Source organism: Catharus ustulatus, chromosome 29 (assembly GCF_009819885.2).
Source record: "Catharus ustulatus isolate bCatUst1 chromosome 29, bCatUst1.pri.v2, whole genome shotgun sequence".
In the NCBI taxonomy this organism is placed as follows: domain Eukaryota; kingdom Metazoa; phylum Chordata; class Aves; order Passeriformes; family Turdidae; genus Catharus; species Catharus ustulatus.
Genome location: NC_046249.1, coordinates 3,354,217 through 3,374,001, shown reverse-complemented (window position 1 = coordinate 3,374,001; position 19,785 = coordinate 3,354,217). Strand labels below are relative to the sequence as shown.

At 58.5% G+C, this 19,785-nt stretch overlaps 2 protein-coding genes across 3 annotated transcripts; one reads left to right on the top strand and one right to left on the bottom strand.

Annotated features, from left to right (window-relative positions):
* The first annotated feature begins 1,190 nt into the window (after window positions 1-1,190).
* On the top strand, window positions 1,191-7,567 carry GRIN3B (glutamate ionotropic receptor NMDA type subunit 3B). Its single transcript, XM_033082321.1, has 10 exons — window positions 1,191-1,652; window positions 2,400-2,998; window positions 3,432-4,482; window positions 4,863-5,008; window positions 5,208-5,323; window positions 5,489-5,640; window positions 5,720-5,884; window positions 6,107-6,174; window positions 6,296-6,628; window positions 7,013-7,567. Exons 1-10 carry the CDS (start codon window positions 1,191-1,193, stop codon window positions 7,047-7,049), a joined length of 3,129 nt encoding a protein of 1,042 aa, XP_032938212.1. The 3' UTR covers window positions 7,050-7,567.
* On the bottom strand, window positions 7,563-19,706 carry TMEM259 (transmembrane protein 259). Of its 2 annotated transcripts, none has more exons than XM_033082322.2 (11): window positions 19,111-19,706; window positions 17,009-17,275; window positions 16,568-16,733; window positions 14,338-14,448; window positions 13,325-13,447; window positions 12,904-13,004; window positions 11,983-12,040; window positions 11,591-11,674; window positions 10,978-11,110; window positions 10,541-10,640; window positions 7,563-9,888 (listed from the first exon to the last, which is right to left on the bottom strand). In XM_033082322.2, the coding sequence occupies exons 1-11, from the start codon at window positions 19,333-19,335 to the stop codon at window positions 9,082-9,084; spliced, it is 2,175 nt and encodes a 724-aa protein (XP_032938213.1). In that variant the 5' UTR covers window positions 19,336-19,706; the 3' UTR covers window positions 7,563-9,081. The 2 variants fall into 2 exon arrangements, with proteins under 2 accessions (XP_032938213.1, XP_032938214.1); XM_033082323.2 differs by having other exon boundaries at window positions 16,622-16,733.
* Between the last annotated feature and the right edge of the window lie 79 nt (window positions 19,707-19,785).

Genomic DNA, 19,785 nt, shown 5'->3' with positions numbered 1-19,785 from the left:
GGAGCCCTCTGAGACCCCCAGGGATGCAGCCCCCAGCCAAACCCAGCACTCACAGTCATCCCACACTTTCCCAGTCCCCACAGTGGGGTTCCTGTTGGGGTACTGCACTTAGAGCAGAAGGCAGGATGGGGCTTCCCAGAGAGCCCCCTCTGTGCTGTGCCTGGTTTTTGGGGGGGCTTTTTCATTCCATCCCTTTCATCCTTTTTCATTTCCTCCTGTGTGGACAGTGGGGGCTGTCCTGTGTTTATCCCTGTGAGAAGGAGCTGCCAGGGGCCCTGTGGTCAGGGTCCTGCTTGGGGGAGAGCAGCACCCCCTGACCCTCCGTGCTCTGGCAGGATTTGCACTGCCCTCCCTGCAGGTCCGGCTCAGCAGGGGAATTCATTAGCTGTGACTCATTACATTTATCGATATTACATGAATCGATACTTTTTGCCAGATGGATTTTGGCTCCATCCTTCATTTTTCCTTATTAACTTAGCGTGGCTCCAGCCTCAGTTGCTGGTGTTTGTGTGGTGGGGACCCTTGGGCTGGGTTGAGCCTCAGTTTCCCTGGTGAGGATGAGGAGGGTGACCCCGCATCCCCTCCCTCAGCAGAGGAAGGCTGCGCCGCCGCTTCCCTTCACCCCTTCCCCATGCAGCAGGAGGAATCGCTCGGCCCTGGAACCGCCCGGCCTCGGGACCCCCCATATTGAACCTGCGCCTCAGATTGTGGAAGGACAGAGATCGGGGTGGGGGCCTTTACCGGGATGGAGGCGGCAGTTCCCGGCTCGGGGACGGACCCGAGGGGGTTTTCGTTGGGAGCCGGAGGAGACGGAGGAGGAAGAGGAGGAACATCCCCAGTGGTCCAGAAGTAGCCGGGACGACCCTGTGATCAGTGGGCATCTCTGCGCCGGGGTAGCCCAGGGTCGCAGCCCTCGGACGGCAGCACCGCCCGGGTGGGGTGGGGGCCCCCTCGGCTGCGGGGTGCAGGGAGGGGGGGACCCGCGCCGTGCGTGGGCGTGGACGGGGCGGCTGCGGGCGGGTCCGGCGCTGCGTGGGCCGGGTCCGGCGTGACCCACCGCGCACCGGGGGCTGCGGGGCCTCGGCGCTACCCGGGGAGGGGGGACCCCGGCGGGACCCGGCCGGTGGTCCCTGCCCGTAGCCGGAGCCGCCTCCGGCGGAGCGCAGAGCGGCGGGGCCGGTGCGGGGTGCATGGCGGGGCTGCGGGCGCTCTGGCTGCTGGCGGCAGCGCTGGGGGTGGCAGGGGGACACCCGCATCCCTGCCGCGTCTCGGTCTCCCCCGGCCCCAGTCTCGGCCCCGGCTCCGGACCCACCGTGCGCCTCGGGGCGCTGCTGCCGCCCGCGCCCGCCCGCGCCCGGCTCCGCGCCGCGCTGGCCCGAGCCGCCGGTAGCGGCCCCGGAGGGAGCCCCGGGGAGGTGACGCTGCCCCACAACCTCAGCCTGGAGGTGGTGGGGGGCGGCCCGGCGGCGCGGGACCCCGGCTCGCTGGCGCGGTGGCTGTGCGGGGCGCTGGCGGGGCGCGGCGTGGCCGCCGTCCTGGCGCTGCCCCGCTCCCGCCGGGAGCTGCTCCAGCTCGACTTCCTCGCCGCCGCCCTCCAGGTCCCCTTCGTCAGCATCCTGGACACCCGCTGGCCGCTGCCTTTCCGAGCGCAGGTGAGCCCCGCAGCGCCGGCACTGCACGGGGATGCAGCTCCCGTCCCCGCTCCCGTCTCGGCTCCGTCCGTGCTCCTGATTCCCCTCCCGGACCCACACCAGCTCCATCCCGATCCCCCTCTCGACTCCATACCTCTGTTCCGTGGGTCCTCCTCCCAGCTCGGACCTGCCTCCGATCCCGATCCCGACTCCGATTCCAGCTACAATTCCGAATCCCAACCACTCATCTTTGCTGCATCCCGACTTCCTTCGGGCTCCGTCCCGGCTCTGTTCTCCCTCTTGTCTTCTCTCCCACCCTGGCCCCATCCCATCCTCATTCCCACCTCCATCCTGCCTCTACCCCAGCCTCATCCTGGGCCCCATCCTGGCTCTCTGACTCCCATCGCAGCTCTATTCCAGCCCCCTCTTGGCCCTCATTCCAGCCCTATCCTGGCTCTATCCCAGCTCCCATCTTAGCTCTCTTCTGGCCCCTTGCCCAGCTCTATCCCAGACCCAATTCCAGCTTTCACTCCAAGGTAAGTTCCCTGGTTCCCCTGTAAGCTCTGCAGCCCTCAGCCCCGGTCCCCACTCCATTCTGTCTCCAGAAGGGCCCGGGGATGTGTCCTGGCAGTGGATCCCAGACAGGAACTGGGCAGAGGATGGGCAGGGAGTGTGGGACGTCCTCAGGGTAGGTGGGCCCATGTCTGATGCTGCCTCAGGGTTCTTCCCACGGGCAGAGGCACAGCCAGGACCCTTGTGTGTTGGCAGAGCCCTTTCCACTTCCACATGGACCGGCAGAGCTCACCAGAGATGCTGGTGGATGTGGTGGTGAGCATCCTGCAGGCCAACGACTGGCAGGAGACCAGCCTGGTGCTCTGCCACCCCTGGGACATCGACGGCTTCCTCGATCTCTGGGCCCAGCGTTCCCAGCTCTTCCTCCGCACTGTCCTGGACCTGGGCTACCTGGATGAGCCCAGGGCCACCCGCTACCTGCGGCAGCATGGAGACCGTGTCAGGACCCTCTCCAGCCCAGTGCTGATGCTGGGCTGCGACCTGCACCGTGCTCGACTCGTCTTCCAGGCAGCTGAGGATTTGGGGCTGCCACCGCAGGAATTGCACTGGATGTTGGGCTTCCCACTCAGTGCCAGTGAGCTGTGGACCGAGGGCCTGCCCCCAGGGCTGCTGGCCTTTGGGGAGGTGAGCCGGCCACCGCTGGAGCTCTTCGTGCAGGACATGGTGGGACTGGTATCCCAGGCCATTGCCCACGCTGCCCGCGGCCGCCCCGAGCCCGCACAGCTGCAGACCACGGGAAACTGCAATGAGAGGCACCGGGCGGGCGGCGAGTCCCCGGGGCTCTTCCTTGCCCGGTAAGGGGGTGCTGGGGGCTCCTCTTTTCACCTATCCTGGCTCTGTGATACTGGGGTGCGTGGGAGGGTTCTGCCCTGACCAGGGATGGGGGTAAGGCAGAGAGCCAGGGGAGCCCTGGGCTCAGGGCAGTGCTGTCCCCAGTGTGTGCAGCCACCACCATGGGGCTCAGGCCCCAGGACACGGTTAGCGCTGCACAGGGGGGATGTGTCACTTCAGATCTCCTTAACACTGCCCGAGCATGGTCACTCTATAAATATTAATAACACTTGGCCCTGGCAGCGCAGCGAGCTGCGGGGCAGCGCAGCGGGGCTGGATCCTGCTGCTCCTCTGTGACCTTGTCCCTGCCTGGATCGGGCATGTTCTGCTCCCAGCCTCATCCCTTGGTCCCAGATGACCCAGAACACTAGAGCAGTGAAACCCTTTCCTTGGCAGGGTCCTGGCCAACACATCTTTCCATGGCCAGATGGGGCTGGTACGCGTGGAGAACACAGCACTGGTGAGGCTGGAGCAGCAGTTCCGCATCTGGAGTCTGCGCAGAGACTCCCAGGGGGTGCCCACCTGGATGACAGTGGGCACCTGGAGCCACGGCAAGCTGCAGCTGGAGGAGGGCGTGTGGCAGAGCCAGAGGCAGCACAGGAGCCCCAGTGAGGCGGCCGAGGGGGCCCACACACGGCTGCGGGTGGTGACCTTGGTGGAGCATCCCTTTGTCTTCACCAGGGAGGTGGATGAGGAGGGGAACTGCCCGGCCGGGCAGCTCTGCCTGGACCCCGGCACAAACGACTCGGCTGTTCTGGATGCCCTCTTTGAGCAGATTGGCAGTGGCAACGGCTCAGTGCCACGGGCATACAAGAAATGCTGCTATGGGTACTGCATTGACCTGCTGGAGAAGTTGGCTGAGGACATGGTCTTTGATTTTGAGCTCTACATCGTGGGCGATGGGAAATATGGGGCCTGGAAGAATGGGCGCTGGACAGGTCTGGTGGGGGACCTGCTCAGTGGCACAGCCCACATGGCTGTCACCTCCTTCAGCATCAACTCAGCACGGAGCAAAGTCATCGACTTCACCAGCCCCTTCTTCTCCACCAGCCTGGGCATCCTGGTGAGGACCAAGGACACGGCATCACCCATTGGGGCCTTCATGTGGCCCCTGCACTGGACCATGTGGGTGGGAATCTTCGTGGCGCTGCACATGACCGCGCTCTTCCTCACCCTCTACGAGTGGAAGAGCCCCTATGGAATGACCCCCCACGGCCGCAACCGCATGAAGATCTTCTCCTACTCCTCAGCCCTCAACCTCTGCTATGCCATCCTCTTTGGGCGCACTGTCTCCAGCAAGACGCCCAAGTGCTGCACCGGCCGCTTCCTCATGAACCTCTGGGCCATCTTCTGCCTCCTGGTGCTCTCCAGCTACACGGCCAACCTGGCAGCTGTCATGGTGGGGGACAAGACCTTCGAGGAGCTCTCGGGCATCCACGACCCAAAGGTGAGCAAGTGTCCGGCTGCTTCAGATAGACTGGGAGAGGGCTGAAGGGGCTAAGGGGTGTCCTGTCCTTCCTTCTGCACCTTCCTCCTCCTCTCCAGCCTCCATCTTGCATTTCTAAGAGTGGGGGTGTCTTGGAGACCTGCAGAAAGCTTTGTGTGTGTATCCCACTGGTGTTTAATCCCAGCCTCAGCTCCAGGGCAGAGGCAAGTGGGATGAGTTCCCACTGAGAGAAAGCTCTTTTCCAGACAGCCACAAGAGCTGCTGCACCTCTGGGGCCACCCAGACACCCTGCCTGGGACTCAGGGCTGGGGACACATCCGCAGGGAGTGGGGACACATTCCTGGGGCCAAGGGTGCTGATGCTCTGGTGCCTCCTTCCAGCTCCATCACCCCTCACAGGGCTTCCGCTTCGGCACAGTGTGGGAGAGCAGTGCTGAGGAGTACATCAAGAAGAGCTTCCCCGAGATGCACGAGTACATGCGGCGCTATAACGTCCCCACCACCCCCGACGGCGTCACCATGCTCAAGTGAGGGGCAGGGAGAGCATGAGGGGGTCCCCCCCACCTTTTACCCATCCCAGGGCATCTTTTGCCCCAGCCTTGGAGCCTGTGCGCCCCCTCACTCCACATACACGAGCTCCCCACCTCTGGGAGGGGTGCCAGGCTAGGGGGGACGCTAGGCAAGGGGGAGCAGCCCCTCCCTGAGCATCCCCCTGTGCTGGTACAGGACAGAGCCCGCCAAGCTCAACGCCTTCATCATGGACAAGTCGCTGCTGGATTATGAGGTGTCCATCGACTCCGACTGCAAACTGCTCACTGTGGGCAAACCCTTCGCCATCGAAGGTTTGGAGGGCTGTGGTGGGAAGGGGGTTCTGCTGTGTGTGTGTGATCGGGCCGGGGTCGTGCCCTGCCACAACCACGCAGGGCGGGGAGGTGCCCCCTCCATGGTGGGCACTGGGGGTCGTACCCCCATCCCAGCACTGTCCCTCTCTTCTCCCCCACACCCAGGCTACGGCATCGGCCTCCCCCAGAACTCGCCGCTGACCTCCAACGTCTCCGAGTTCATCAGCCGCTACAAATCCTCGGGGTTCATCGACCTCCTGCACGACAAGTGGTACAAGATGGTGCCCTGCGGCAAACGCGTCTTCGCCGTCACTGAGGTGCGGCGGCTCCTCGGCCGGGGGGGCTCTGGGGTCTGGCACCCCCCGCAGCCCAGCCCACACCCCCTGCTGCCCGCAGACCCTGCAGATGGGCATCTACCACTTCTCGGGGCTGTTCGTGCTGCTGTGCATCGGGCTGAGCGGCTCCCTCCTCACCTCGCTGGGCGAGCACGTCTTCTACCGCCTCGTCCTGCCCCGCATCCGGCGCAAGAAGAAATTCAATTACTGGCTGCACACGAGCCAGGTGGGGCCAGGAGAAGGGGCTCACACAGCGCCCCAGAGATCCCTAACCCCACGTCGCTGCTCCCTCATAAATTGCACCACCCTTGCCCTTCTCCAGCCCTGGAACACCAACCCCCTTTTAACCCCTGAACCATCACCTCCAGACCATCACCCTCCAATTAATCCCTGCCCTGCTAACCTCCAGACCATCACTCCCCAGCTCATCTCGCTATGTTTCCCACAGAAAATCCATCGGGCTCTGAATATGGGCACGGAGGAGCAGAAGAGCCAGGAGCTGAAGCTGGAGCAGAGGTACAGCTGGGACTGCTGAGCCTGCCCCGCTCTCCTCCTTTTCCCTGTGAACACACAGAGTTCCGGGGGGTGCAGAGGGACCCCACAGCAGCCAGATCCCAATTCAGCCCTCCCCACGCAGGTGCGAGCCCCAGCCGAGGTCGGCACCGGCGGCAGCTCAGCCCTGGAGCGCCCTGCGGAAGGAGGCACGGCGGGTCCGCTTCCAGCTGGACAAAAACCCCCCCGAGGCGGAGGGGTCCCCACAGCACCCCGGGAACGGGCGGCCCCCGCAGCCCCTGGACAGAGCGGCCGGTGAGAACGAGCTCCGGGAGCTGGAGGAGAAGATCCAGGAGATGCGGGACCAGCTGCGAGCGGCGCTGCTGAGGAAGAGCGAGCTGGTGTCCGTGCTGGGCACCACCAAGGGCGGCCGGACGCTGCCCGCCCCGCTGGCCAGCGAGGACGAGCGGGAGGAGAGGTGAGCTGGGGGGCAGGGACCCCCAAAACTTGCCAGGACAGGCTGCTGAGCCGGGGCGGGGCAGGGCGGGCCACCCGCTCCTGCGGCTCGGAGAGGGAGTGGAAGGAAAAAGGGAGGGGGCATGTCCTGGGCTGCCCCAGCTCTGGGGCCTTTGTCTCTTCCCCTCCGGGGGTGTGAAGGGCCGGGAGGTTCTTTCTGGGGGGTTGAGGTGGGGTGAGAGGTCTCCGCAGTGCCTGGACAAAGCTCAGCCTGGCGCCCCCGCTCTGTTTTTAACACCACATAAATAAAGATGACGAAAGAAGACGAAGTCTGCTTTTCCTCTTCCCCAAATGCAGCCAGGGCTGGCTGAGAGCAATCCTTCCCCTTTCCCTCCTTCCTCCGCAGGCGCAGCTCAGCCCCACCGCAGGACGGCCGCGATTAGGAGGAGGAGGAGGCAGAGGAAGCTCCCGCATGGATGGGGCAGCAGGACAAGCCGAGACCGGAACCTCCCTCTGGAGAAGCAGCTCCAGGGCGGCAAAACCGGGCTGGTCCCAGAGCCACCGCAAAGCAGAACCGGAGCCTTCCTCGGACGGAGGGTGAGGGATGGAGACGCTGCACAGGGAGCGGGACTGCGGGCTCAGGGCTCTGCCCGCCCCTGAGGACAAGGAATAGCTCCCCACCCCACTCCAGGCGGCTGTGGAAGGAGCCGGAGCCCAGCAGCCCTGGCACGGAGGCTGCCCAGCACCACCGAGCATGGCCGGGACAGGGTTGGTGCTCGGCTCTCTGCCCTGCCACCGCCCCTGCACACTGCAAGGGGACAGATGGTGACACCTCAGGACAGCAGGAGGAGGCACCCTCAGGTCTGAGCATTCCCCTCGCTGCACCCCCTGCCCCCAGGACTCCCACACGTCAGCCCAGCACAGCCGTGGGCAGGACATGGGGCAGCGCTGCAGGAGCTGTTAAGAGATAATATTTATTATTATATACAAACACATTTTGTACATTAATTAAATAGAATGAACTCTACTCTTCATTCATCAAATCATTTGGTTTGGTGTCCCCCCTTCCCCTCTCACCCACTCCTCTGAAAAGCCGATGGTGATTCCTGGCGCTCCAGAGGCTGGGGGCCAGTTGGCCACAAGGGCCCTTCTCAGAGTGCTGGCAGCAGCAAGATTGGACCTGCTGGTCACAACGGGATCCCCCTTACCCTGGAGAAGCACCACGGCTGCTCCAGGTAAAAAGGAAAAACAAAAAGGGGGCACCCAGGTGGGAAAGGCAGAGGGGTGAGGAGGGGGCTCTGAGCCCCCCCGTGTTGACAAGGTAACACTGAAACGCACGGAGCCCTCGAGGGAGATGGACTCCAAACACTGCTCAGCTGTAGGGGGACAACACTGAACTGGGGGACATCTGTGCAGGGACCCAGCCATCCCCAAGAGCTAATGTCACCTCCTGTCCCTGCCCAGTCCCACCACGGTTCTCCCAGAGCTTCATCTCGCCTCACTCTGCTCCACCTCCCTGCACAAACCCTCCTTCCAGCACATCCTGGCATGGACCTGGCCCTCTGCAGGGGTCCACAGGCAGCCCCCCAGCTCAGCCTCTTGGTAGAGAGGTCAGGCTGTGCCAGCCTCCCCTCCACTGCCAGGGAAATATGGGAAAACCAGCTGAAATGTCTTGGCTTTTAGTGTTTTGGTTTTTTGCTAAATCAGCTCATGCAAACAGTCCAGGCATGAGGAGCCACTCTCTCCTCTGGGATGGGGCTGATCCTAAACACAGACGTGTCCCACGGGAGGGACAAGGCACTGGAAAGCAGCTGCCTCACCCAGAGCAGAGCTGTGCAGGACAGAGCCTCTCCAGACACCCACTGCAGCACGGCTCCCTCCAAGCATCACTCCTGGCTCCTGGGATGGCAGCTCCCACCTGGACACAGCACCTTCCACCTCCCAACCCACCCACCAAGGGAAGTTTAAGGACAGAAAAAAAGGGGCTGAACTGCAGCTTTCTGCTTTGGTTGTGCCCTGGCCTGGGCAGACTTTGTGCCTGGAGAAAAGCTCCTCCCCTCAGGAGCAAAAAAGGTGACCAGGAATCGCCCCTGTGACTCTCCCATAGGGGCTAGACACTCTGCTATCTGCTCCTACTCTAACCACAAAGCTGCAAGGCCTGTGGCCTGTCCCAGGTCAGCTCCCACCTGGGATCAGCACCTGGACTGCAAACACAGCTGCAGGGGCAAAGCCGGGGACTGGGGACCAGGAAAAGCCAGGGCACTAGTGGGGCAGGGTGGGAACCAAAACCCCCCAACCTTCCCACAGTCCCCTGTGCCTTTCCTAGGGGAGGGAGGTCACAGCAGCCCTGCTCTGTCCCAGCTGCTCCAGCTCTGCTCAGAGGGATCCATGGGTTAAGGATGATGGTGAAGTGAGAAATAGTAACAAACAAAATCCAAATGCCTTCCCGGCAGTCCAGAGTGACAGCAACAGGGCTCAGGACAGGTTCCTGGAGCTTGGCTCTGAGCTGGGCGTTCTCTCTGCTGGTGCTGGGCAGGGGCTGCTCTCCCCTCGGTCCTCCAAACCTCTGTCCTGGTCACTGTCCCCACCCGAGGCTGGCAGGGGCTCTGCCATGCTGCTGCTGCTGCCTGTGCAGTTTTTGCCGCTGGGTTTTGCTCGGCTGTCTGAGCCCTCGAGAGCCTCAGTCTGCTTGGGAAGGGAGGGGCTGGGCACCGCCCCCTCCTCCAGCGGGGCAGGGGGTGCAGCCCCAGCAGCAGGGGGAGCATCTGCTGCAGCCACCACGGACGTTGAGGTGACCTCGATGGTGATGGAGCCCACGGCCGTCTCTGGGTGCTCGCTGCTGACCCTGATGCGGGCGACCAACCCGGAGGCCGTGGCCGCCTCCTGAGGGGTCCCATTGGCCACGGCTTCGTGCACCATGGTGGGCTCCAGGAGGGTGGTGCTCAGGTCAGACAGAAACGAGGCCTCTGTCACGATGGCAGCTGTCTCAGCCACCCAGTTGAGGTCACTGCCCACGGAGGCGGCGGCGGCGATGACGCTGGAGGCCTCGCCGGGGGTCAGGGCGGCTGGGCCGCTGCCCTCCCCGGGGGGCCCGGTGGCCAGCGGGGCTCGGCGGCCCCCAGCCTCCACTGGAGCAGCTGTGGTGTTGTTGTTGAGGTTGTCCTGCAGCGTGGTCTGGGTGCCCTGCCCGACCTGCTGGTTCTGCAGCAGCATCTCCTGGATCCGGATCTGCTGCAGGATGGCTGGCAGCTCATAGTGGTGGAAGAAGTAAATCATCGAGTGCTGGTGGAGGAAAGGGAAAGGTGTCACCCCGGGCTTGGGTCACAGCTCACCACATCCCAAGAAAACCAAACTTCTCCTGAAGAATCCAGCTGCTCTGACAGCCAGAAGGTCAGCAGCAAGTTTGCAAAGATTTATCCCTTCCACTGTGACTACTGCAAGCTGCTTTATAATTTCTCTCTGAAGACAGGCAACAGAGTACAACCCCTCTTCACTTCCAAAGGCTGGGAAAAGAAGGATGACAGCATTCCCCCAGCCCATCCTCTATTCCCTGTCCCCATCCTGCAGCAAAGACACCCAACAGGTCTGCTTGATCCAGGATATCAGACATCAGCTTGGAGTTGGTCCTGCCAGCATCTTCATTGCACAAACCTGAACAGCTCCTCTGCAAGGCAGACCCTCCCCAGGATTTATTCCAGAAGGACAGAACAGAAATAATTCCCAACACCCATGTGGCATCAGGCAGGCTACTGTCAGCCCCATGGCTGGACTAGAGGCAGCAACCCAAACATCCCCTCTTCCACAGCCTCATTGTGCTGCTCCATTTCCAAACCAGGCTTAATTCCATCTGTTACAGAAACAAGGAACCCTCCTCCAACCCAGCCTGAGAACAAGTTTGACAAAGCCTCCCTGCAGCAGCCCTGAAGGGACTCACCTGGATGAAGAGCCAGGAGGTGACAAGTGCCAGGCTGCTGTACTGCCCGTTGAAGCGGTAGTGGTAGGCGTAGAAGGCAAAGTGGTACAAGTAGAAGAATCTGGATAAGGTAAGAAAAATCAGGAAAAATGTGAGCTCCCTTCTCCTCCCAACACCAACCTGAGCTGGGGCACTTTGCACAGGATGAAACAGACTCATTAGCAGATAATTAGAGTTGCCTGTCTATGAACAGGACAAAACAGGAGGCTGGGGAAGATCAAGGTGATTCCAATATCTGGGCCCAAACCTAAAGTGGACCCTGTGATGTGTGGGGCAGCTCCCAGGCAGCCACACAGATACCCTTAGGAGTGGAGGCTGTTGTGCTGAGGGTGCTGGGAAGGACTCAGCGCAGATGGGGGAGGACAGGCAGAGGGAATGTGGCCACAGGCAGCCCTTACCTGAGCCAGTGCCTCTTGCTGGTGTTGGTGTGGCAGCAGATGGCGTCATACTGGTCCGCCAGCCACACGATGAGGATGATGTAGAATGCAGTTGTGGTGTCATTGAAGAACTCAGACATTATGGCCTCCATACCTGGGGACAGAGGGGACATCAGCACCTGGCAGGGCATGGGAAGGGGTCTTCTGTCTCCTCAGAGCAGGGCTGTGATTGCACCTGCCCAGGGCTCTGCTTATGGCAGAAGTTACAGCCAAGAATGTTCTGCCTGCCAAGTCCCACAGGTCAGCTGCATTCCACAGGACAGATTTTGGGAGGTTTTGCTGCTTTTAAAATTAAATTGTACAAATGCAACGTGGCCGCAGAGTGCGAGTCTGCAATGAGCTCCAGGGACAGACAAAGCTTTGGATTCTGGGATTTCCCAACAAACTGCTGCTTTTCCAGGGGACACCCAGAAGGACAATGGAGCTCACTGTGCCATCAAATTCCAGAGCCTTCTGCCTTGTGATGAGCAGCCACAGTAACCACCTGCCGCGGCCAGCTTGGAACAGGGAATTAGACTTCCCACAGATCCCAGAGGGACGTGCAGCAGACACAAGCAGTGAGGCAAGTCCTTACCGACCAGAGCCAGGATGACAGTGAGGAGTGGAGCAGCAGGGAATGCAATGGTCATGTTCATCTCCAGCATCTGCAACAGATCAACTGCAAGAGGGAAAACTCAGTGAGGAACGGGGAGGATGGAGGGCCACAGAATCCTCCATCTCACAGTACTGCCGGTTCAGTGCAGCCACATCCTCTGTCTCTAGTTCTCAGGACAGAGAACTGCTCTGGGAACTGCAGTGACTGGGAGCAGGAGGATGTATTCCCTGTGCAGCTACAGGTAGGACCCTTTTAAATTTGAACTAATGATCCTCAAAGATCCAACCCAAACTTGCTGTGACTCTACAACACCCCATTGCTGGAGCAGGCACAGTGCCCAGCAGAACCCAAACCCCTCAGGCAGTCCTTACCGATGAAGACAAAGATCTGATGGTGTGAGTAGCGCAGCAGCATCGAGACAGAGAGAGTCTGGAACAGGAGAGAGAAGGGGAGGCAGATTAGAGCCCCATGGCTGCAGGGAGTCGTTTGGAATCGCAGTGCGGCAGAGGCCCGGGCGAGCCTGGGCTTGCACATCCCACGTTCATTAGCTAGAGCTGTGCAGAGCCATTTCCCAAAGAGTAATTAGAGCTTCACAAACAGCAATTAATCTCTGTGCTGCTGCAGGGGAACAGACAGTAAGGGATTTGTTTGTAAAGGGACCAATCCTGAATGTTTGCACTGGGGCCACACCAACCCACAGAGCTGGGAGCAGGGATTCTCCCGTCCTCCAGCCCGCTCCTCCTGCGGCTCCCAGCACCTCCCTGCACTCGGTTCCTCCTCAGTGCCCACAGTGTGATTGTGCACAGACCTGCCCTATGGGTGGGACAGCCACACACAAAGAGACAGTCACCCACAGCCACCCAAAATAACAACACGGGGTAGTTATGGCTTGGGATCTTGTCTGATGCGTATCTGAGAACATCTCACCTCACCTCACACATCACTCGGTTTATCTTGATCACTCCCAGCAAATCAGTCTGGGTTGTTCTTAAAAGTCTCAGAGGACAAATGTCTGCACCCTGTACTGACAGCTGGAGTGTTTTAACGACACAGAAACTAACAGAGCTCCCTTTTGACAAAAAACACAACACTGCATTTTAGGTCAGCTCTTCTGTTCATTTCACTGGTGGACTTTTAAAAAAACCCCAAACTAACAAAAACATGCCCCAGAATAGGGCCTCATCCTCCACCAACCACACTTTAAAAGCAGAGGAGAGCTCTGCTGTAACACCAACCACTCCCTGCCCAGCACCAGGTTGAGCCCAGGCACTGCCCAGCTCACAGTGACTTACGAAGATGACCATGATGACAAAGGCTGCCAGGTAGGATGTCCTGGCCATCCACATGCTGACAAAGCGATAATGCTCCCCAGACACCACATTGCGAAGGAAACCTGGAGAAAAAGCACAAACACAAGCTCAGTGTGATTAAGCCACAGACTAAGAACCAAGCTCCAGTGCCTGCTAAAGGAACAGGATTTGGAGCAAATCCTCAGGGCAGCATTCATTGTCATGCAGGGCAGTGAGGCGGGAGGAAATCACGTTTCCAGACACCTCTCCCCTCCTGCCTCTCTCATTTTGTCCTTGACAATAACACAGGGAGCTGTTCCCTGCATTACAGATTAATCAATAGTCAGAAGATGATAGTCAGGCATCCACAGAACAAACACCCACTGCTCCAAGCAGCCACTGCTGAGACTCCTCCAGGCCTTACCTTTGTTTTCCTCATTTTCAGCTAAAGCTTTGACACTTGACATCAGGATGTCATCGTAGCCCAGGAACTCATCCAGCAGCAGGCGGCTGAACCTGTCCCCAAAGCACTGATCCCTGGTAGGATCTAGAGAGAGCACAAAAACCCTTTCACACTGTTCACACCTGGAGCCACAAAGGCACAAGGTGAGGGATACTTGTGCCAGCAAAGCTGCATCTGTATGTGGACCTGGGGCAGTAGAACCAAACTTGGGAGGACTGAGAAGGAAAATCTCACCCCAACAGATCCAGCCACACCAAAGGGCAAATGGCAGTCGGGCCTTAAGGACTGTCAGGGATGTCACACTCTGCCCTGGCACAGATACAAAGGGAATTTGCCCTCTAGGTTTGGCCCATCTCCAGGGCTCACCCTGAATACCCACTACTGCACAGGAAAGCTGCTGAATCCCCATCCAGCTCTGCTTCAGCTTGAGTGGGAGGAAGTGAGGAGCTCCTCTCTGATTGCTGCACTAATAGATACAGAGGTTCACAGGCATGAGAAGGCTGTGTTCCTGACTTAGACAGGTTTTAAAGGAGCAAATGCCAGGAGAAGAGAATACTGCTCAGGCAAATGACCTGCTGGTGCTCACAGGGGCACAGCACCACACACGGTGTGACAGAGCTGTGAGCACCATCCCCAGCATCTGCACAGCTGCTCTGGCCACCAGGTTCTAACCCTCCTGCTCCACACTGAGCCCAAAGCTTCAGTGCCTCCAGCCAGGCAGAGAGCTCTTCCCTGCTCCATGTGGGAAAACTGTGCTGGGCATGACATCAGGGCTCACTGAACCAGGCTGCACCATTTCAGACAGCTCCTCCTGAAAAGCTGTGACCTACTAAAGGCACACAGGCTGCACACAGAAGCTCTCCTGCGTGGGAAGTGAGCACTGTCAGCTTCAGAAGAGTTCCCAGAGATGGTGTGGAGGTCTCTGCACTGCAGGTACCCACCCCTGAGCCCTTCCCAGGCTGCCTCCCACTCACCCAGGGTGACCACCATGACGGGGATGCTGAGGCGCTGCCGTGTGCTCTGGGACAGGCGCAGGAAGCCGTATTCCAGAGAGTATTCCACAATGTACTCCTCCTGTGGCCACACTGGGAGAGAGACACAGGGACACAGGGACACTCAACACCCACAGCTGCAAACAGGCAGCACAAAGAAACAGCCCCTTTGGGCTCCCTTCCCTCCCTCCCTCCCTCCTTCCCATCATGTTCTTGAAAAGGGAACTGGTTGCAGACGTGGGCTCAACCAATTAAACATAAATCAATTCAAACTCTTTGGAATTACAGCCCATTCCCTTGACATTAGTCCTTAATGTGGGACTTCTGGGAAAGCTTCAGGGCAGCAATTCCAAGCTCTACCTAAAACCTGCCCACACCTTTGCCTAGCAAGCCCAGAGCCACTTGTTCTTGCTCTGTTCAATTTCTGCTTCCCATGTTGTTTAGGAATCAGCAGGAAAATCCACTTTACACCTGCTGAACACCAAGTAAATGCTCCAGAGGCAAGAGCCCTGCACTTCCCAGGGGACTGAGGTCACTGCTGCAATTACATGTCAGAACTGAAGGCAACAGCAATTACAGCTTTCCCAAAAACTGGTGGTGCCTGAAGTTTCCCTGGTTTGGTTGTTTTTTTGGTCCAAGAAAGGTTCCAAAGAGATGCTTTTTTGCTACATCATCTCTGAAAGGACAAAACCTCCCGCTAAGCCAGAGCCAAGCAATTTAATCCCTGCTCTTTCACACTGCCAGGGTGTATCTCCAGGAGGGGGGAGGCAGCTGTCAGGCAGCTCCTGGCACCACAGTGACAGTTAAAGGGACACAAGAACTGCACAGAGACACACCTGACCCAGCACTGACAGAGATCCCCTGACACCCTTATTGGGCAGCAAACACAAGCTGGGCTGTTGGGTTTGTCTTTTGTTTCCATTACAAACAGTTTTAAGCTCAAAAGGAAATCAAGAGTTTAAATATCAACAAACAATTACTTCCTTTGTATAATAAAATATCTTTTTGTGGTAAAGTATTCTGACTAAACATAAAATTTGGTGCACTGAGAAGACAGAAAACCTGGAAAAAACCAATAAAATCAGGTATCTGGGACTGAATTAAAGATGTGAATTTTGTAACTGATCTGGGAAACAGTCTGTTCTTTTCCTCTCCTTTTCTGGATCGTTTCCAATCAGGCATTCGGCAAAACAAGGGACTTCCCACCAGTGCCCCAGCCCAGCACAACATAGCTCTTCTCAGAACCTGGGCACCAGCAATAAAGGTCCTGCACCAAAAACATTTACTGCTCTCTGGTCTTAATGACCTTTAATTCAGGACTAATGAGCTCTGGATGAGCATCAAGCAAATCCACTGCAAGACCAAGGAACAGGGCAGTGTCCAGTCTCATCCTCCTCCACAGCCACAACCCCAGTGTGTCTGCAGGGCAAAGAATTCCAGTATTCACAGGGACAAGAGTGTAGTGAAAGAGGCCAACTGCTTGCAAATTTTGTGGGAAAAAAACAAAGAATTCAAGTCTATATCTCTATTTTAAGACAAATATTTCTTAGTAGATTTTCTACCTTAATCACTAGAAACAGAAGTTTTTTCCACACTGGAATTCCATTTTAAATAACACAAAGCTACCAAATCTCCCTCTAGAGTTTTCAAGGCTTGAGCAGCTTAGGCCAGGCAGGAAGAGGGTGGGATAAGGCCAGGGAACATCTGAGTGGAACAGCAGTGCTGTATCACAATCCACCAAAACCTGCTGGGTGACTTTTGGAATTAATTAATTGTAGCAAATTGGCTGCTCCAAGGGCTGGTGTTGGCTCAGCACCCAGGACACAGCCCAAACCCTGGAATGTCACTGTCAGGAGATCCCTGTGGATTGCAGAGGATACTGAGTGGATCAGAACAGAGGGTTCAGGCTCATCTGAGATACCTGACACTGATCACCACAGGAACCTGCTGGGCCAACAGCCTTCATTCACTTGTGGTTCATCTGAAGCCTCTTGGCCTGGCAAATTTTCAAACCCAGCCTCCCCCCAGCCTCAGGGCAGAGCTTGCTGTGGGTCTGCAGTTGGTACTGACAGGATTATCCCCAGGTAAACACATTGGGAAGACATTCAAGGTCACCGTGCAGGTGCCCCAAGGAGCCAGGATGGGACGTGTGGGGAGGATGATGATGGGAGGAAGGAGGAGCACAGGTAGCAGTGAAGGTGTGATTGATTACCTGCTCGGGCTAGCATCTCAAACTCGGACACAGTCTCCCGCAGAGGCTGCATACCTTTAGTGCCTGCGTCACTAAACGAGAACTCCTGGCTGTCGTTGTGGGGCAGCTCAGTGCTGCTCACCCGGGATGGCTTGAGGAACACCTTGGGCTCGATATCCAGCTCAAACTGTTAGAAAAGCAGAGCAGGGAAAGCCACATCAGCAGCCTCTTCACCTCTCACCTGCCATGCTCTCTCTATCCACACAAAGGTCTCCCCCCACCCCGAAAGGACATTTTCTCTGGCTTTCCTTTCTGTGTTAAACCATCAGAGGCCAATGTGGGGACCCAGGAGCGGCCAAGGAACAAGCTTTATTTCCAGGAGACAAAGGGATCACACAAGGACTTCACTTCCAACCAAGACTTCTTCCCAGCCCATCACTCCAGTGGGGAGCATGTCCTTACCTTGATGGAGCTGTTTTCAAACATATCCACAGTCATTTCTTCCTCTTCCTCCTCCTCTTCCTCAGTCGTGGACTCAACCACCATTCCTGGGAACTTCTCAACCCCACAGAACTGCAGGAAGATGGGGGCCCGGCTGGAGTTGCGCTGGATTTCCACCCTCAAGATGCCATCACGGGGCCACTTATCCCGCACGTGCTCCAGGCAGTTGATGGGAGAGCGGGAGAAGGCGATGTGGATGTAGGCCAGGATGAAGAGCACAAAGAGAGCCTAAAGGGCAAGAGACAAGGCAGACACTGTTAGAACCCCTAGTAATCACCAGCTCTTCTCTGCCTGTGAAACACCAGAATAATTTGGGCAAGCGTACAAGAGCTTTGATGCTTCCCTGCATCAACAACACAGCAGCCAGACCTTGGCAGTTCCAGCAGGGAACGCACCAAAGGGATCAAGAACCAACTGCTCCCACTCATGAGAGCTGGCAGTGAAGGCCTTCTCCAAGAACAGGTCCTGCATCCAACAGCAGCATCCCCAAAACCGACCACACACAGCACAGTGTGGGATGAGGACATGAGGCCCACTGAAGGACATGGGAACACGTCAGTGCCTTCCACCCCTTCCTTCCTCAGCACAAAGTTTCCTGCTGAAACCTAGAGAAGCCAGCTTTGTAAAGGCAGACTAAAACAAACTCTAAGCAAAGCCAACCCACCCCTGGGCAGAGTGATCCAAACCCACGTGAGATCAGCTGTCCCAAAGAACAGGTCGTGCTTCAGGGGAGATCGAGCTGGTCCCTGAGCACCACAGCTCCCTGCCCCGCCTTCATCCCAGGAGCAGCCATAAACCACAGCAAAGCAGGGTGGACTAAAAAAAACCTTGTTCCCTGGAGTGAGCAGAGATGTCCAAAGTTCAGAGCTCTGAGCACAGCTGGCACAGAAAGTGGCACTGCTGAGCTCAGACTCCCTTCCCAGCCACCCTGCGCTGCTCTGTCCTCATCAGCCCCGCCGCCCCGACCTATTTGTGACGAACAAACAGCCTGGTAAACATCACTCTGCAGAGCAGCTGCACAGGGAGACGTGAGGGAAGGAAAAGCAGAGCCACCTCCCTGGTTGCAGGAGCCACAGAAAAGCCAGGGGCAATTCTAGGGCTCAGGATGGGAATGTGGGCTCCCACTTCCCTCCTGCCAGCAGCTGGAGGAGAGCAAGGAGCAGGCTGATGAACCCTGACCCTGCAGGTTGCTCTCCACAGAGCCCTGAGGAAGTTTTTCCTTCTCTGGGAGGAGCTGTGATCAGAGGTAGAAACAACACAAACTGCTCCCAGCCACTCTGCCAGACCACTGAACCGTTAGCACTACCCCTGTCCCAGCCGGTTTGCTGGGATGCAGCTGTACAACCGGGAGAGGGAACAGGGATGTGAAAAACCCAAATGTTTTCAGTTTTCAACCCTGAGAGGGTAGAAAATGTATCTGTGCAGCATGAGACAAGCCGTGCTGAATGTTTTCTTGTTGAATTGTAGAAATTTAGAGAAGTGTGCTGCTGTTACCTGGCAAGCTGCTCTCCCTTCTCCCTCCTCTAATTTCCCATTCTGAATTTTACCTAAGGGCAGCCAGCCCTGGACACGGACAGGCCCCTCTGGGAGGGTCCCTATCACCCAGCAGGAAGGTGGGGTCACCTCAAAGCACAGTGACATGTTCTTGGAACTGCTGAAATTGGGGTTAGAAAGGGGCTGTGCCTTAACTGCTTCCAGAAAAGACAAGACTCCAACAAAACTCCAACAATCCAGTAGGTCATGTGGGAAATGTATCCAAAAAGTGTGATTGCTAGGAAACAGAAACTGGAACCTCTCCTGCCTCGCGCCAGCCTGGCTGCCCAGAAAGCTGGCTCAGCAATTGCTTTTTGATTTACAGATCTGGAAGAGCTCCAAAGTACAGAGAACACCGGGACCACCACGGTCTCCCTCACATGAGGGGCCCACGGGAGCTCCGGGCACAGCTCAGTGTGCGTGGTCCAAACATAGCCTGCTACCTCTAGCGGAAGCACGACTTTTTGTGTTTCTAATGAAATTCCTGCCCTCAGCCCGGCCGCGGGCTGGCAGGAGGAGCTGCCCCTCACCTTCAGAAGAACGAAGAACTCGAAGATGCGGCGGAAGGAGGGAGGGAAGAGGCGCGCGTAGGTCACTGCCATCTTGAAGAACAGCGCGTGGAAGAGGCGGTCGCGCACGTTGATCAGGGGGTTCTGGTTGAGGTTGGGGTTGCGGACGCCCCGGTTGTTACCGCCGGCGGCGCCGGCGTTGTTGGCCGGGTGGTGGTTGTTGGCGTTCGGCTGGTTCTCGGACATCCTGACGGCGGGGCTGCTGAGGGCTGGGCCCGAAAAGGCTGCTGCTCCTCCGCGGGCCGGGCTGGGGCCGGGCCGGCGCTGCCTCCGTCCCCCTCCCCGGCCCCTGCCCGGCGCAGACGCCTCGGGACGGCGGCGGGTCAGGCCCAACGGGTCAGGCCTGGGCGCTCAGCAGGGCTCGGCAACTGCGCGGCCGGAGCAGACGCATCAGAGACGCGGCTGCCGGGATGTCCCCGTGGCCATGGGGGACCCTCGGTGGAGGCGGGGCGGCGCGGTGCGGCCCGGCCCGGGCGCGGTGAACGGCTCAGCTGTCCCGACGCGGTCCTGTCCCGTCCCTCAGCGCTCCTCCGCCATTTTCCTCTGCCGGCCACGGCCCTCACGCGCGTGCGCGCGCACGCGCACCCGGGGCACGACGGGACGGTGGAGGACACACTCCGGGCCTCGCCCCGCCCC

Excerpts from the sequence above, each read along its gene's own strand:
- GRIN3B (XM_033082321.1), top strand. The coding sequence starts at position 1,191 with ATGGCGGGGCTGCGGGCGCTCTGGCTGCTGGCGGCAGCGCTGGGGGTG. Across the intron at positions 5,009-5,207 it reads GACGGCGTCACCATGCTCAA|GACAGAGCCCGCCAAGCTCA; the intron begins GTGAGGGGCAGG and ends GTGCTGGTACAG. Across the intron at positions 5,324-5,488 it reads CAAACCCTTCGCCATCGAAG|GCTACGGCATCGGCCTCCCC; the intron begins GTTTGGAGGGCT and ends CCCCACACCCAG.
- TMEM259 (XM_033082322.2), bottom strand. The coding sequence starts at position 19,335 with ATGTCCGAGAACCAGCCGAACGCCAACAACCACCACCCGGCCAACAAC. Across the intron at positions 13,005-13,324 it reads TGAAAATGAGGAAAACAAAG|GTTTCCTTCGCAATGTGGTG; the intron begins GTAAGGCCTGGA and ends CTTTTTCTCCAG. Across the intron at positions 11,111-11,590 it reads TGTCATCCTGGCTCTGGTCG|GTATGGAGGCCATAATGTCT; the intron begins GTAAGGACTTGC and ends CTCTGTCCCCAG.